We start from the raw sequence: 13,734 nt of genomic DNA, 5'->3' as shown, positions 1-13,734 counted from the left end.
ATTATTATCACACATTTTTTTATTTTTATATTTGAATTTCATATTTATAAGACAAAACAGCGTACGAATTAATCTGAGGAATTAATATACAATAAAATTAAATCGATAATATATCAGAAAAATGTTAATTCGAAATTAGAATATTTCAATTTTATAATATATATATCTATTTACTTTCTTTCAGTTAATTATGTAATAACATTAATTACGTACACGACAGGAAATAATAAAATTCGCTTAATTATTATTCACGAGATAAACCTAATGAGCTATAACGTAATAGTATAAGCGTCAATTTTGGCAGACCCGCAACCCGGCAAGATGGATGTCACTTTCCTACGAGGTGGGAGTCGGTATAAAGAGAAGATATATTCCATGGCGATGGTCAGTGAGCTCAGTGAGAGTGCCGTGATCATTTCGCCGTTGTACCGTGAAAGTCAAGTATGAAGGTACGCGTTTCGCAATCTCATCATTGTGCCTCGCATGCTACTCGCATTGTCAAAATGTGTGAAGTGTCAATTGAAATTTAAACCCGCATAAAAGACACGCTTAATTCACGCCGGAATTAATCTCTGTGTGATTGATATTCATCAAAATCTCTCTCGCACCTCCTCACCTCCTCGTTAGAGGACTTTGCAAATTTTACGACGAGCGATGGAAAAGTGCCATAATCTTTTATCAATAAAAACTTTACATATTTACTTTTCGAAATGCTCGGTAGCTAATTACGTGCGATTTATCATCATCATCATCCGTTTGTCGATTTCACGCCGCGCCGCTCGAGAGCAAGGCGCCTTCTCAATGCCACGTGAAAGTTGTGTCCGTAACCTTTCTTCGGTATACTCCTCGCGTTGCGAGTTTCACATGCAACAATGAGGGGAATATGCGGAACAGTTTCCTCAACAGCTGCACAGACCGCGAGCTGTGAAGAGATAATTAATCTGCGGCTAAAATGCCTTTGTCGAAAGTCGCCACATCCGCGAGTTTTCTTCCAAGACGATAAACTTATTTCAACAAATCACATTGTTTCGTGAGATTTAAGATGTTAATTCCGAATGCATTGTATTTATTATAATTCCTGCTCTTGCTATAGCTTGCATTTTTACTACCACAGATTACTACTGCAGATTCTTTCTGATCGCGAAATTGTTTGCTAAATAAATCTAAATGACTCATTTTTCACGTATTAATTTTTTTGGCTGCGAGTTTTTATTTGCAAAGAGAAAGGTCTTTAATTTTTCATGAGATATTTTTATTTATGGCTTTAGACTTTTTAAAAGTATCTTAAAAATTTTTACGAATAAACTGCAAAATCATCAAAAAGTATGATTTTATCGCTCGTGTTGCTTTGATATATCCTCTTGTAAGATTTACTTTCTAATTAGATTTACTTTTAATAAAATAATCGTGCGTGTCTAATATATGGCAAAAGATGGAAGAGTCAATAGATATAATCGAAAATTTTATTTGTGAAGTGTGAAGATTTCAAACCGGAAGTTTGTCTTCGTTTATCTCTTCACATTGGCTTTCTGTGAAGAGAAAATAGCTTTCTTTTGAAAAACTCGATTTGCCTAGTAAACTGAAATATAAAAATAATCATTAGCTGACGTTTAATCGCTACTTTTTAGAAACCATCGAGAATGTACGCGAAAAACTAGGTCAGTCCATGACTTTGCATATGCAAGATCAAGGTTATAACGATTACTCTCGCTCATTCAAGCAACAAACGGCCGTTCCGCGATCAATTACATCGAAAGATCACGCCCGGATAGTTCACACGTCATAGACTATGTTTATACGTTACCCTTAATTGGGTTTAATAACATCCGTAGTTTTAAAACTGACCAATTACGACTATTCCTCTGAAGAAAGGAACGACTGTAATTAGTCAATTTTAGGATGTTATTAAACCCAATTAAGGGTGACGTGTGAACATAGTCATTAAAACAATTCATTATTGTTTCTTGTGGACACGTGTTTTCTTCCTTGAGATCGCTCGTTGTTCGATTTATTTACAATCTACAAATTAGCGATTACTTTCGCTGATACTCGTAACAAACCAGATTGTTCTGAGAATGAATTACATAAGTTCATGCCGCGTTTTATATTGCTAAGGAGCGGTGTTTCGCTTTATTTGTCTCACCATATCTATGTGAAATCATCAGTATCGACGAGATGGTCGTTTCTGCCTCAAGTCATGTACGATGCACATAGTGAACGTATTTCAAACGGCCGGTAGTCGCATGACTTTCACCCAGTATCGCTCTACTTGCTGCATTTCTGTTGATACGCTCCACGCTTAAGTCATTTTTCAAGATCAACCCTTGACCCTCAGAATAATTCGTAGTCATTAATTCAATTTAATGAGAACGCGACAGAGACTTTCCTAAGATATTACTTAGCAGCTGGCATGCTATTGCTACCGCATCCTTAATATACGATCAATGATGTACAATTGTCGCTTCGAAGAGAGTTTCCATAAATTAGTAGATATTATAATTATACATATTGTCGTTTCTCTCATCGTGCGTTTCAGCTGAGGGAATTCTTGATAGTGACGTGGTGCTCGATAATCGTGGCTCGCTCGGAAACCGCGAAGAACGACCGGGAAACGTTGCTGAGGAGAGCGGCCGAACAGCTGGAGCGATTGGCGCCATATCGGAGAAGCGCGGACAATCGAGGAGAAATCGATCTCTCGAATCCGGATGTCTGGAGATCACCGGAGGATCAAAATCATCTGGATGAGACGAAGAGCGACGCGGATCAGAGGGGATCACCTTGGGAGGTGATCTCCGACATCCTGTCAACGGAATCGGACGCGACGAAGGGGATCGATGACGAGAAGCTGGTGACGATCGACGTTATCGCCGATCCGAAATACGCCGCGATGATGCAGGAGAGGATCAAGAGAGGCTTCGACGCCGGATCCGCTGGTCTCTTAACCAGCATAGCTGGCGGTTTGTTAAGCGGTGTCGCGAGCGCGTCCAGCAGCTCTGCCGGAAAAGCATTGGCGAGTAGCAGTCAATCGGGGTATCACGCTCCGGTATACGGTACACCCACAGTGGAACATACTTATTCGGTAATCATTATTTTCTTTTTTTTAATGGCGATGAATTACTCTACACACTCTCGTTTATTCGAATAAGGAACGTCACAAAAAGTTGAAAGGCAATACACAGAGAAAAGAATTGTTGGATCCTTATATAAAGACTAGAAAACAAGAGTAGAACCGAATAGATCGGAATGCTTTGCAGGTACCAAGAGAAAAAGTCGTTCTACGTACATTGAAAACACACGTGATCTAGGTCGTCAAAATTGTGCTGCAAAGGAGTGAAATTTAACCGGTTTTTTAACCGTGTTTTCATTATCCCCTTTGGCTTAAACATTGCAAAATATTCCATGTGAAATACAAGTAAACAGTGTGAAGTGAAAATCATTGTATTAGACATTAGACAAGCCATTACCCTAAATAATGAATAATTTTCTTAAAAATGTACAATATATTTTTCTTAAAAGATAGAAAAAAAAGGTTGAAGAAGAGAACAAAGGGATAGATAGATAGATAGATAGATAGAAGAAAAAAGGGGGAAAAAGATTGACAAAGTATATTACTTAAAAATTTATTTTATTATACAACACAGTGGCATAATTTAACATGCAAATGACATTTCTTTTTAGTATGCAGAGAAGCCCTTCGGCCCTTGGGACTTCAAGAAGGCTATCTTCGGCACAGTGTTCCAAGCTCTCAAGGCAATCGGCGGCGGCGTGCTAGCTCTAAAGGGTCAACTAGTCAAGGGCGGTGGTTACCTCTTGGCGGGTAAAGGCAAAGTTGTCAGTAAAGCCGGAGATGTTATCACGTCCTTTGGTAAAAGTCTGGCGGCCAGCGCGTTGACGGAACCAAAGCCTTATCCACCAGACACTTATTACGATCATCCGCCGGTTCAAAATATAGGTAAGAAATTAAATAATCTTTATAAAACAAAATTTATGGATTTTTCCGCTTGTAATTAACAATAGTTAAGAAAAAAAGCGATTAGGAAATTAATAAAAAACTACATCGCATACATAAACGTATATGTATAAAAAGATGAAAATTGTGCAAATTAGAAACTTGCGCATTACTTCCTCATCATTTTATTTTGCTCACAAAGCTTAAGCTCCTTAAAGCAAGCAGGTTTTTCAATTTTACATTCTTTCTCATAGAGGAAGATATCTCAAAATTTGCGAAAGTTACAGCGTGTACAGACATTTCTCAAAAAATTCAAAATTTTATGAAAAGTGAACCCCTTTTCACCAATTCAAACTAAATTCAATATCAACTATCCTTTAATGATTGGCATAGAAAACTGGAAAGAAAATTTTGTCACGAAAACAAAGCTTCCTCAATGAGGAAGCAAAAGATGCAAGAGAGAGCGTTGGTATTGTATATACACATATATAAAAATTAGACGCATGCTTTCTATTGTACGCTCACTTGTTTATATCACAGTCAACCGATTAGACATGGAAATCGATCGGAGATATAATTTTATATTGAGAAATGACAGACCGGATAAAGATCATTATTTTAGTGATTGCAAGCCAACCGATTATCCACGAATACAGATATTTTAAACGGTAATGATACGTTCGAGACCTCTAATCAGATATTATTCGCTTTTCTCGAATCCGTTTGCCAAGCGATAACAATAGAACGTTGTAATCGATGAAAATGATTCGAAACAAGTTGGCGTACGCTAAAGATCATTACGACACATTACAAGGTTATTGATACTTGCATCTTGAATTTCAAATTAAAATGATGTAGTCTATAAAATTAAATGCATCCTGTTCTATAATTATCGGGTTGATCGCACATTCGGGTCGATAAGACATTTATTCTTGTATACACGTGATGACGTTAATATTCCATTAAATACTTTTTTGTGAAAATATACAGGACATGATCCTAGCTATTCTGGACCACCGCCGAGTTCGGATGATTACTCCGAAGCGCCTAATGATTACAGTCCAGAGACCTACAGAGTGCCAACAGATGGTAGGTTTCACTTTCCTTATATGTAATTGTAAACATTGTAAAGTTCCTGCACACCATTGTACTTCTACGTTTATACGCTTTTCTAAGATACACAATTAATCCAAGGTAGTAATTACGCACTGATGAAGACTTAATAAGTCTAACGACTTCCGTCTAATATTTCCAATGTAAATAATTATGCGAAGAAACAATCCTTCCTCACGGAGAGAAAAAGGTAATCAAGAAGTCTTTGTTTTCTCCTTGAATTGCAAAAAGTAGTAACCGCGTAAAATTTTTGTACTCTTTAAGTTTATTCAAGAGAGCGCTATCAGCTGCCGCTTTCACGAATAAATTTCGCTACCAAACATCAACTGACAATTATAATATCTTTGGCGGAAGCCAATGCTTTCGATGTTCTTCTGGAAACGTGTTGATGCAACTCTCTTGATGACGCTCGAATTTCCCTTTCGTAATTTCCGTATCGTAGCATCGTCATCGCCGAGAATCGCAGTGAATGTCAATTCTCTTCGAAACGAACAGGATTTCGTTTCACAATTCCGAATGACTCTTCCCACGTATCAGCACGCGACCTTTCACTTTCCCCAAAAGTTATTGACCGAGAGATAGCTGCGGTAAAGTCCATGTTTCCTGACATACTTCCTCAATTTCTTTTACTCTCAGCATATACCTGTGTGCATCTCTGCGTGCTGATATAAATTTTATATGTATATGTATATAAATCACTCTCTCAACAACGTTATTTATTGTTAGTAAAATATGTTGATTATCATATATTTCGTATGAATGTGTTGTAATCACAAAATATATAAGAACTATTCTATCTTGTCTCACGCTGTGTCTCTTCTAAAATTCACTTTTCTGAAATTTAATATGTACTAATTTTTAATGACAATTAGTGTAATACAGTTTTCTGCAAATTTGTGTAACTGTCCGTATATTTGAACGAATATATGGAATTTAGATTCATGTTGTACCATACTTGGCACTTGCTCGACCGATACAATGTTGTAATACTTTCGGCACACTCGCAACAACTTTAATCAGGCTTTGACAGTATCTGCTTTTATGCTCCACCTCGACTAACGAATCTGTACTTAACACTAAAGCACTGAATAAACGTGACTGACAGACGTCACATCCACAGACAATGGCCAGGGTGGCCTGCTGATCGTGACGCCGACGAAATCTGACCTGGACGACCAGAACGACCAACGTACGAACGTGGTGGTGCAGGAAAAGCCGGATCTGTCCAAGTTAGAGGAGAGTTTCGGTGGACCGGCCAAAGGCTCCACCGTAGTGAATCTCCTCAACAGCGTGCCGAAAGGTAGCGTTGGTTCAAAGGATCAAACCGTCAATCAAGACAACAGCAACGTAAACCCTTATCCTCCCGCGCAGCATCCGGCTCCTATCTACGGGACACCAAATCATCAACCCGCGAATCAGGACAATGCAGCGCAGAATTATGGTAATACGGTGCAAAAGTATCCGTCCGTGCAAGACAACGCTTATCAACTGCCTCAGTTACCGTTGCATCATCACTTCCATCTGGGCGATCCTAATCTGTCGATTCAGCCGAATATAGATTACTCCCCATTGCAACACATTCAATACCCGGCAAATCCCGCTGTTTCGTTCGATTCCATCAAGCTGCCGCACGATGATGGCGGTACATCGGTGTACTCAAGTCTGTCTATAGACACCGAGCCGCAAATCGCGCCCTTGAAGGTGTCCCTCCTGCCCGGTGCCCTCGATCTGCCCAAGTTGCAGCCGCACGTGGACTTTCACGGACAGCCCCAGTTCGCGAATCATCTTCAGGGCACCTTGGGCGGTCCACTGAAGGTGCCTCTTCTGAACTCGGTGCCGTCAGCCCATTATTGGCAGGATCAAGGGTCGCTCGTACCGACTTTTAAGACGCTGAATCCCTTCCATAAGAGGAACGTTCTCCAAAGGCGAGCGTTCGCCAAACGACTCGCACTTTACTCGTCGCTGCAGAAGATGAGGTTCCGTTGACTGTGAGGTTGAGGCAGGTAACGCGTCGGCATATTATAAGCGTGTGTGAAATAACGGTATTTTTTCAAAAAATTTTGCAAGTTTTTTCGATAAGTGTGACAATGTATTTTGATATTTCGGAACAATCTCTCTGACATTTTTTAAATACTGGAGTGAAAGTACAGCACACACATAGACACATAGTGTACTCGAAAATGTGTTGGTGAAATATTACACACACATATCTTGTCATTCCAAACATATAATAAGAATAAATATGTACTTTCATTTTAGTTGCATTATTATTGTATCGAGCATGTAATTATGTAAATATAGATAAATAGGATAGATAGGAAAAAAATATTGTTACAAGTTTTATTTGGAATCACAGCGTAGTTATTTGCGATCAGAAAAAGGAAGATTGCTTTGAAATAATATTTGTAGACTCTTATATTAGATTTAGAAATAAACTTGAATAATTATTAATTTATTTTATATTAAGAAAAATTATTTTAATAAAAATTAAAAGAAAGAAATATTTTCCCCTGTATCTGTCACATTATGTTTTAGGAGATATTAACATATTTTAATGCATCCGCATTTTTTCTGTTGCAGTAGTCCATGCGGTCGCGTACTATCCATATCCAATCAAATACGGATACAGATATCCGCATCTTTATGGACGATAAAGATTTTCGTTATTCAACGATCACATAAACTTCAAGGAAGAAGAGAAGCTAACAACTTGGCGAAAGCGATTTCTAGAATTCGACATTTCAAAGTCGGAACGAAAGAACAATCACATATTTGAGGAAGAGGTTTCGTGTACCATTGAAACGCGTAGTTTACGACACCAAAGTGTGTCGCGGGTTATACCGAGTATCGCGATAGTCTTCGAGATTTTACGAGTTTTTTATCAAACGAGGAGAGGAGACTTGAAGTTATCTTTTAAGACACTCGGTATATATCTTGGTTTGCTGACAGAAATGATTATATGGATTCTGTAAGTAAATCAGAGAAATCTAAACCCAGAAATATTAATAAAATAATTTTTTGTTAATTATATAGGATAATTATTGCGATTTTATATGTTATAATTTAATTTGTGATAAAAACTCTCTTTGTTACGTGTTCTTTGTTCGTCATTTTCGATCGTAGCAGGTCTGAACGTATGTACATAAGTCCTCGAGGTAACTAGACAATAAGACCCATATTTTATAAGGGACTTACAATGCCATGAACAAATGGCTTTAAAGCTATATGTTAATTTCTTTGAATAAATCAATGTAAAATTATATACTTTTATATTAAACGTCCATCTCAATTTTATCAAAAAAATATTTGTGTCTCTCACACATACATATACACATACAAATTAATTATTTTAGGAGTATAAATCAATTTTACATTGAAATTACTAAAATTATAGAAGAATTCTCAGTTTTACATATAAAAATTTCGATATACAAGAAATGAAAATCATTATTTAGTCTATTTTTACCAAAGAAAAACGCTATTTTATCGAAAAAGGAAATTTTCTTCTATATATATACTGACAGATACATAATACCTTTTTCCTCACAGAAGGATACCGTCTACTGGAGGCGTTCTAATATAGACTACCAAAATATGTGTATAATATACATTATTTATTCCTATATGAAATATTTATTATTATTATTTAAAACGGTATCCCTCTCCACACACACACACACACACAAATGTGGGTAAGTTTTTTTTTATTCCACAAAAATACGATATAAATCAAATATTTTTAAATTAAATATGTAATAAAAATGATTATTATTAATCTAGTTAAAAATTATCTAAATTCATTAAAATTGCTTCCAAACCGATAAAATAAAAAATAAAAGTTTTAGTTATGTATCATATTATGATATATTGAACATATGTACCACATCATGGTATACGGTTATCTAGTTTCAAGAATAGTCTCAAGTGTCACTACTATCTAATATGCAAGTGCAATATGCGATGTATTGTATTTTCTAAACTGAATTTTATTGAAGAAACGTCAAGATCAACGTCACACACGAATCTGCGAACGTGAGAAAGATTAATTTCAATAAACTCCAACCACTTCATATTTTCTCCTAGAATTTGAAAAGAAATTAAGGTATGTAGTAGAATTATATTATAAATAACTATTATAGCATACACATATATAAATAAGTACAAATAATGATAGCAGGCACATACAAAACATATTTTTGTGAAAAATTAATAATAATCTACATTACATAATTATTTATCATTTGCAATTATAGTTATCGTGTTATGTTTTATATATTAACAAATACATTGTAGCACAATGGGAGAACGAAAGGGAACAAATTTGTACTATCCACCGGACTATGATCCTCGTGCCGGTGGTCTCAATAAGTTCCAGGGCACTCATGCATTGCGTGAACGAGCCCGCAAGCTCCACATGGGCATTTTGATCATACGGTTTGAGATGCCCTACAATATATGGTGCAATGGATGCGGGAATCACATTGGCATGGGCGTTCGGTATAACGCAGAGAAGAAGAAGATTGGAATGTACTTCAGTACACCACTTTATCAGTTTCGCATGAAGTGTCATCTCTGCGACAACCACTTTGAAATTAAAACTGATCCTGCTGTAAGCCACAAGCGATAATACTAAAATGAATGAAAAAGTGAATGTTGGTTTTGTACTTAATTAAAGATATGTTTTATCATTCCCTAGAATTTGGACTATGTCATAGTGAGCGGCGCAAGGCGTCAAGAAAATCGATGGGATCCTAAACAGAATGAGCAGGTTGTGCCCGAAACGAAAGAAGTATCGTGCAGATTATATGACGATGCAATGTACAAATTGGAGCATGGTATAGAAGACAAAAAAGTAGCTAAATCCCGAGATAGGACACTGGAAAATGCAATAGCTTTGAATGAAAGTATTTGGAAAGATGACTATAGTTCCAATTGTGCAGTGAGAGCTTTATTTCGGGTATATAAATTTATTTTTAATAATGTATTTATTGTTTATTCACGCAATTAGAATACTTGGTTACTAATAATAAATTTGAGTTTTTTTCTAAATCTGACGTTTTTATTATTATAGGAAAAGAAAAAAGAACTCAAGAAGAAGCAAAATGAAGATCATGCTTTATTAAAAAAGACTGGGCTAGATATTGACATAGTAAATGAACACGAGGATGACATCAAACTAGCCAAATTACTCACCCATAAAAGAGGTATGTTTTACTTAGCATTTAAATTAACTCAAATGTATGTATTACATATTATTACATTAATGAATATGTGTGTGTACTTTTTCTTTAGATGTAAGAAAGAAAGGAAGCACGACATTAAAACGATTAGTCTCTATTGTACGATCTAAAAATAAAAAGAAGGTATTATTTTCGAGTGACCGATTAAAACCACAAAATCAAGAATTGCCAAAAGTACAGGAAGTAACAGGTAATGCTAGTACTTCGAAAGTCAATGATTCAAGTACGTCTTTAGTAAACTACGATAGTTCTAGTAGCGACAGTGATACTTAATACTTTAATATTTTATCATCCATAAAGAGCGCAATACATATATATATATATATAATAAATGTATTAACATATCTGTTATATTTGTTAATAAAATGCTATAAAAACAGATTTATCTTAAACAATGTTAATGTTTCAAAATCAAGATGCACTAAGATTAAAAGTGTAAAATGTGGTGTACAATACATAAAACTTTTAAAAGTATTTTGATAAAAAATATATTTCAAAAATGGTAATAGCCATAATTTTCATAAAGTCATACATTGGAAGAATATTTTACATTAATAATTGAAAGAAATCATTACATTGAATATATAACACAAAGACATTTAACCTTTCCTAAAACTATGCGATACATTGCACTAACTTTATTCTTTAAAATGACATATATTTCTATATAAATACATAACGATGAATAAACCTCTTAGAATAGTTGAAGAAATTGAACTTGTATATGTCAGATATACTAAAGTTTACAGAATAGATTTATTTGTTTTGTATGCATTACTTTTATTCACATTTCAATGATAGACTGCGGTTCCACGTTTGCTGTAGTCGGAGATGGTAAATTCCTTTTCACCACATAAATCTTCTTATTGGAAAGACATACAACGTAGCAATGATCTTTATAGTTGATAGATATTTTTTCAAAGGCATTGTTCAAAGGAAATGCCTTGGGATCAACCTTACTCGTCAATGTAACCAAACTACTAATGATATTTGCTATTCTCTCATCATTTTCCAAATCTCCTCCAGACTGCAACAACAAATACAGAATAATTTACTTGTTATTACAAATAGAAAGGTATCGTCGTAAGCAGTCTCTTACCGTTAATACAGCACCATCCTCTGTTAATACCAAGTATCCAGTTTGATCGGGTATGCGCTCTAAGGCCAACATTTTCTGCAAATAGTTTATGCAACGTGTGATATCTCTTATATACTTTTTATTTCAACTAATTACTAAGCGAGAAAAGAAATAATAAAATATTACCTGTATTAAATTTGCATATAGTAAATAAGTAGAATTATTATGATTGTAAGTATAATAAACGTAACAACGAAATTACTATAATATATCATCTTGTGGAGTGTAGATTTGTTATTAGACATTATATTAACTAGCGTAAACAGGAAAAATTGTCAAAAGCCGAACACAATTTAACGCTCAAATTTGAACTGGAAACAATTCTAAATCTCTGTACATATCTCCCCTACTTATTCATAATATTTATCTTTTAAGATTTATCTCTTTCGCTTTTTATCCTAACCTGAGTAACAAAAAACTGAAAACAAGCAATAACGGAGAGAAATCGCAAACTTACGTATGATGACAATGTCAAAGGACGGCAAAATGTCATGCATAAATATAAGTGCTGATACAAATACGTCTCTTGACGCCGACGAAATAATACGAATGAAAATTGTTTGTCTCTCCGAGAGTCTCTGTCACTCGCATAAAAGATAATAAACCTGAAGTATGCGTCACCGCGTGTATGTACTAACGCCCTCTTAATAATTTTCGATATTTCGAGAATCGCAATATTCGATAGATTTCGAACCACAGTCGCACAAGACGCTGCGAGGAACGGATGGACAGACGGATCGCTCTCGGTATTTTTCGCGATTATTAAACCGAATTCGAAACCGAATCTCGCGCACGTAAAATTATTTCGTAAAGCATATTTCTCGTATAATAATCCGGGATATCAGCATCGATTTTATGTGTATCTGGAATGGATCGAAATCGCTCTCGCGTATCTTTCCTCCGATTATGCGATTGCGATTAATGTCCAATCGTCATCAGGTATGTGCATTAAGTGCGTTGTTATTTTGTAATTAACTGTATTGATACTGTATGCATAAATTTCGTCGATTTCGGCTGCATTATGTATTAAACATAAACGCATTGAATTAATATTAATGTCGCGAGAAGTGAGCAGTAGAATGTGTTCGTTGACGAAAGATGAAAATAATTGGAGATATTTTTTTCATGCATCCCTTTTTTTACCCTGTCGATACATTATCCCTTTATCCTTTTATCGACGATAACATAGGAAAAGTAGCATGCGTATTAATATACACACGATATATTTTCATATTATATATACATATATATGTGACGGAAAAGATTGACAACTCTCGTATCATATACAATATTTCTACAATTTTATATAAATTAATTGTGAAAGAAAAAAAACCCACGTGAATTTCTATAACTCTCTACAACGTTATATCGAAAAAGGAATGTTATTATCTAGAGAAAGGAATGTTAACAAAATACAATAGGAAAACATTTCGGGGTTTATTTACAGATCGCGTGTATGTGTGTAACGGGAGGAAGAAAAGGATGGCGAGTGTGTGTGCGTGTGTCGCGCATGGCGGCCGCGCAGGTGACACGCTTGCGCAACGCCAGTGGTTCTCTACGGCCGCGACGCGAACCTTGGCCGCCTACGTCATTCGTCGCGTGTCTTCCGAGCGCGGCTGTCGCCGGTCCAGCGCGCTCGCAATCGCGTACGCCCTTGGCGCGCCGGAGCGGACCACGTGGTACGCGTTTCGCGGCGTGACGTTTGATTCTCGATCGCGCGCGACTTTCGAGATCTTGACTCGACGCGCTGCTACATTCTCGCGAACGAATTCGCGTCGTAATCATCGCGTTTTGGAACAAAGAATAATATAGTGCGGGATAGGACAGATCGTTTCGTCGTAATTCGAGTGTGGTCCGCGCGTAGTGACATGCCGATGAGGAGCCGCTATTGATTCCCCGTCCACGCTCGCAAGTGCGTGTGTCAGTGCGGTGATATGTCCAGGAGGAAGCAGGCGAAGCCACGATCTCTCAAACGTAAGTCTTGTCATTATTATATCAGTTTGTTAGATCTATTCGATACAAATATACGATCATTAGAACTTTCCAAGACACATCGATGCATGTAAATAAACGGAAAATGTTGATAACTGATACAAGCAGGTTATCATAATCTATAAGTACTGTCAGTTTTATACATTTGTCATTAGTAAAAAATATTCAAAATACTGTATCAATCATCGATATTGTATCAATCTATAATTATTAAAACGACTAAATTATATCCAGATGACTTTGAAATTCGAAAATTCTAATGATTGTACGTTTTAATGATTACACATTACATTATATATATA

At 36.0% G+C, this 13,734-nt stretch overlaps 4 protein-coding genes across 6 annotated transcripts in view; 3 read left to right on the top strand and 1 right to left on the bottom strand.

Moving 5' to 3' along the window:
* Positions 1–381: 381 nt before the first annotated feature.
* On the top strand, positions 382–7,723 carry LOC115243784. Its single transcript, XM_029821015.1, has 6 exons — positions 382–449; positions 2,537–3,079; positions 3,679–3,952; positions 4,940–5,038; positions 6,183–7,065; positions 7,643–7,723. The coding sequence occupies exons 1-5, from the start codon at positions 444–446 to the stop codon at positions 7,046–7,048; spliced, it is 1,788 nt and encodes a 595-aa protein (XP_029676875.1). The 5' UTR covers positions 382–443; the 3' UTR covers positions 7,049–7,065; positions 7,643–7,723.
* Positions 7,724–8,997: 1,274 nt separating this feature from the next.
* On the top strand, positions 8,998–10,689 carry LOC115243782 (coiled-coil domain-containing protein 130 homolog). The gene is made up of 5 exons (XM_029821011.1): positions 8,998–9,164; positions 9,356–9,671; positions 9,759–10,019; positions 10,134–10,266; positions 10,355–10,689. The coding sequence occupies exons 2-5, from the start codon at positions 9,360–9,362 to the stop codon at positions 10,573–10,575; spliced, it is 927 nt and encodes a 308-aa protein (XP_029676871.1). The 5' UTR covers positions 8,998–9,164; positions 9,356–9,359; the 3' UTR covers positions 10,576–10,689.
* Positions 10,690–10,774: 85 nt separating this feature from the next.
* Positions 10,775–12,109, bottom strand: LOC115243783 (ragulator complex protein LAMTOR4 homolog). Of its 2 annotated transcripts, none has more exons than XM_029821013.1 (3): positions 11,898–12,109; positions 11,402–11,476; positions 10,775–11,329 (listed from the first exon to the last, which is right to left on the bottom strand). In XM_029821013.1, exons 1-3 carry the CDS (start codon positions 11,931–11,933, stop codon positions 11,087–11,089), a joined length of 354 nt encoding a protein of 117 aa, XP_029676873.1. In that variant the 5' UTR covers positions 11,934–12,109; the 3' UTR covers positions 10,775–11,086. The 2 variants fall into 2 exon arrangements, with proteins under 2 accessions (XP_029676873.1, XP_029676874.1); XM_029821014.1 differs by lacking the exon at positions 11,898–12,109 and adding an exon at positions 11,567–11,795.
* Positions 12,110–12,314: 205 nt separating this feature from the next.
* LOC115243781 (zinc finger protein 423-like) overlaps positions 12,315–13,734 on the top strand; it is an 89,459-nt gene continuing 88,039 nt past the window's right edge. For both annotated transcript variants that reach the window (XM_029821009.1, XM_029821008.1), the window contains exons 1-2: positions 12,315–12,379; positions 12,888–13,414. In XM_029821009.1, the coding sequence (XP_029676869.1) occupies positions 13,375–13,414 (40 nt within the window). In that variant the 5' untranslated portion in view covers positions 12,315–12,379; positions 12,888–13,374. The remainder of the gene's footprint in view (positions 12,380–12,887; positions 13,415–13,734) is intronic.

Source organism: Formica exsecta, unplaced genomic scaffold, assembly GCF_003651465.1.
Source record: "Formica exsecta isolate Colony F162 unplaced genomic scaffold, ASM365146v1 scaffold733, whole genome shotgun sequence".
NCBI classification, from domain to species: domain Eukaryota; kingdom Metazoa; phylum Arthropoda; class Insecta; order Hymenoptera; family Formicidae; genus Formica; species Formica exsecta.
This window is presented reverse-complemented; position numbering and strand designations above follow the sequence as displayed.

What these genes read in the sequence shown, in the direction of transcription:
- LOC115243783 (XM_029821013.1), bottom strand. Translation starts at nt 11,933, where the DNA reads ATGACATTTTGCCGTCCTTTGACATTGTCATCATAC. An exon ending in CTTTGACATTGTCATCATAC is followed by an intron (nt 11,477 to 11,897) that starts GTAAGTTTGCGA and finishes AACTATTTGCAG; the next exon opens with AAAATGTTGGCCTTAGAGCG. An exon ending in AGGATGGTGCTGTATTAACG is followed by an intron (nt 11,330 to 11,401) that starts GTAAGAGACTGC and finishes TTGTTGTTGCAG; the next exon opens with TCTGGAGGAGATTTGGAAAA.
- LOC115243784 (XM_029821015.1), top strand. An exon ending in CAGTGGAACATACTTATTCG is followed by an intron (nt 3,080 to 3,678) that starts GTAATCATTATT and finishes ATTTCTTTTTAG; the next exon opens with TATGCAGAGAAGCCCTTCGG. An exon ending in CTACAGAGTGCCAACAGATG is followed by an intron (nt 5,039 to 6,182) that starts GTAGGTTTCACT and finishes TCACATCCACAG; the next exon opens with ACAATGGCCAGGGTGGCCTG.
- LOC115243782 (XM_029821011.1), top strand. Translation starts at nt 9,360, where the DNA reads ATGGGAGAACGAAAGGGAACAAATTTGTACTATCCACCGGACTATGAT. An exon ending in CAGTGAGAGCTTTATTTCGG is followed by an intron (nt 10,020 to 10,133) that starts GTATATAAATTT and finishes TTATTATTATAG; the next exon opens with GAAAAGAAAAAAGAACTCAA. An exon ending in ATTACTCACCCATAAAAGAG is followed by an intron (nt 10,267 to 10,354) that starts GTATGTTTTACT and finishes CTTTTTCTTTAG; the next exon opens with ATGTAAGAAAGAAAGGAAGC.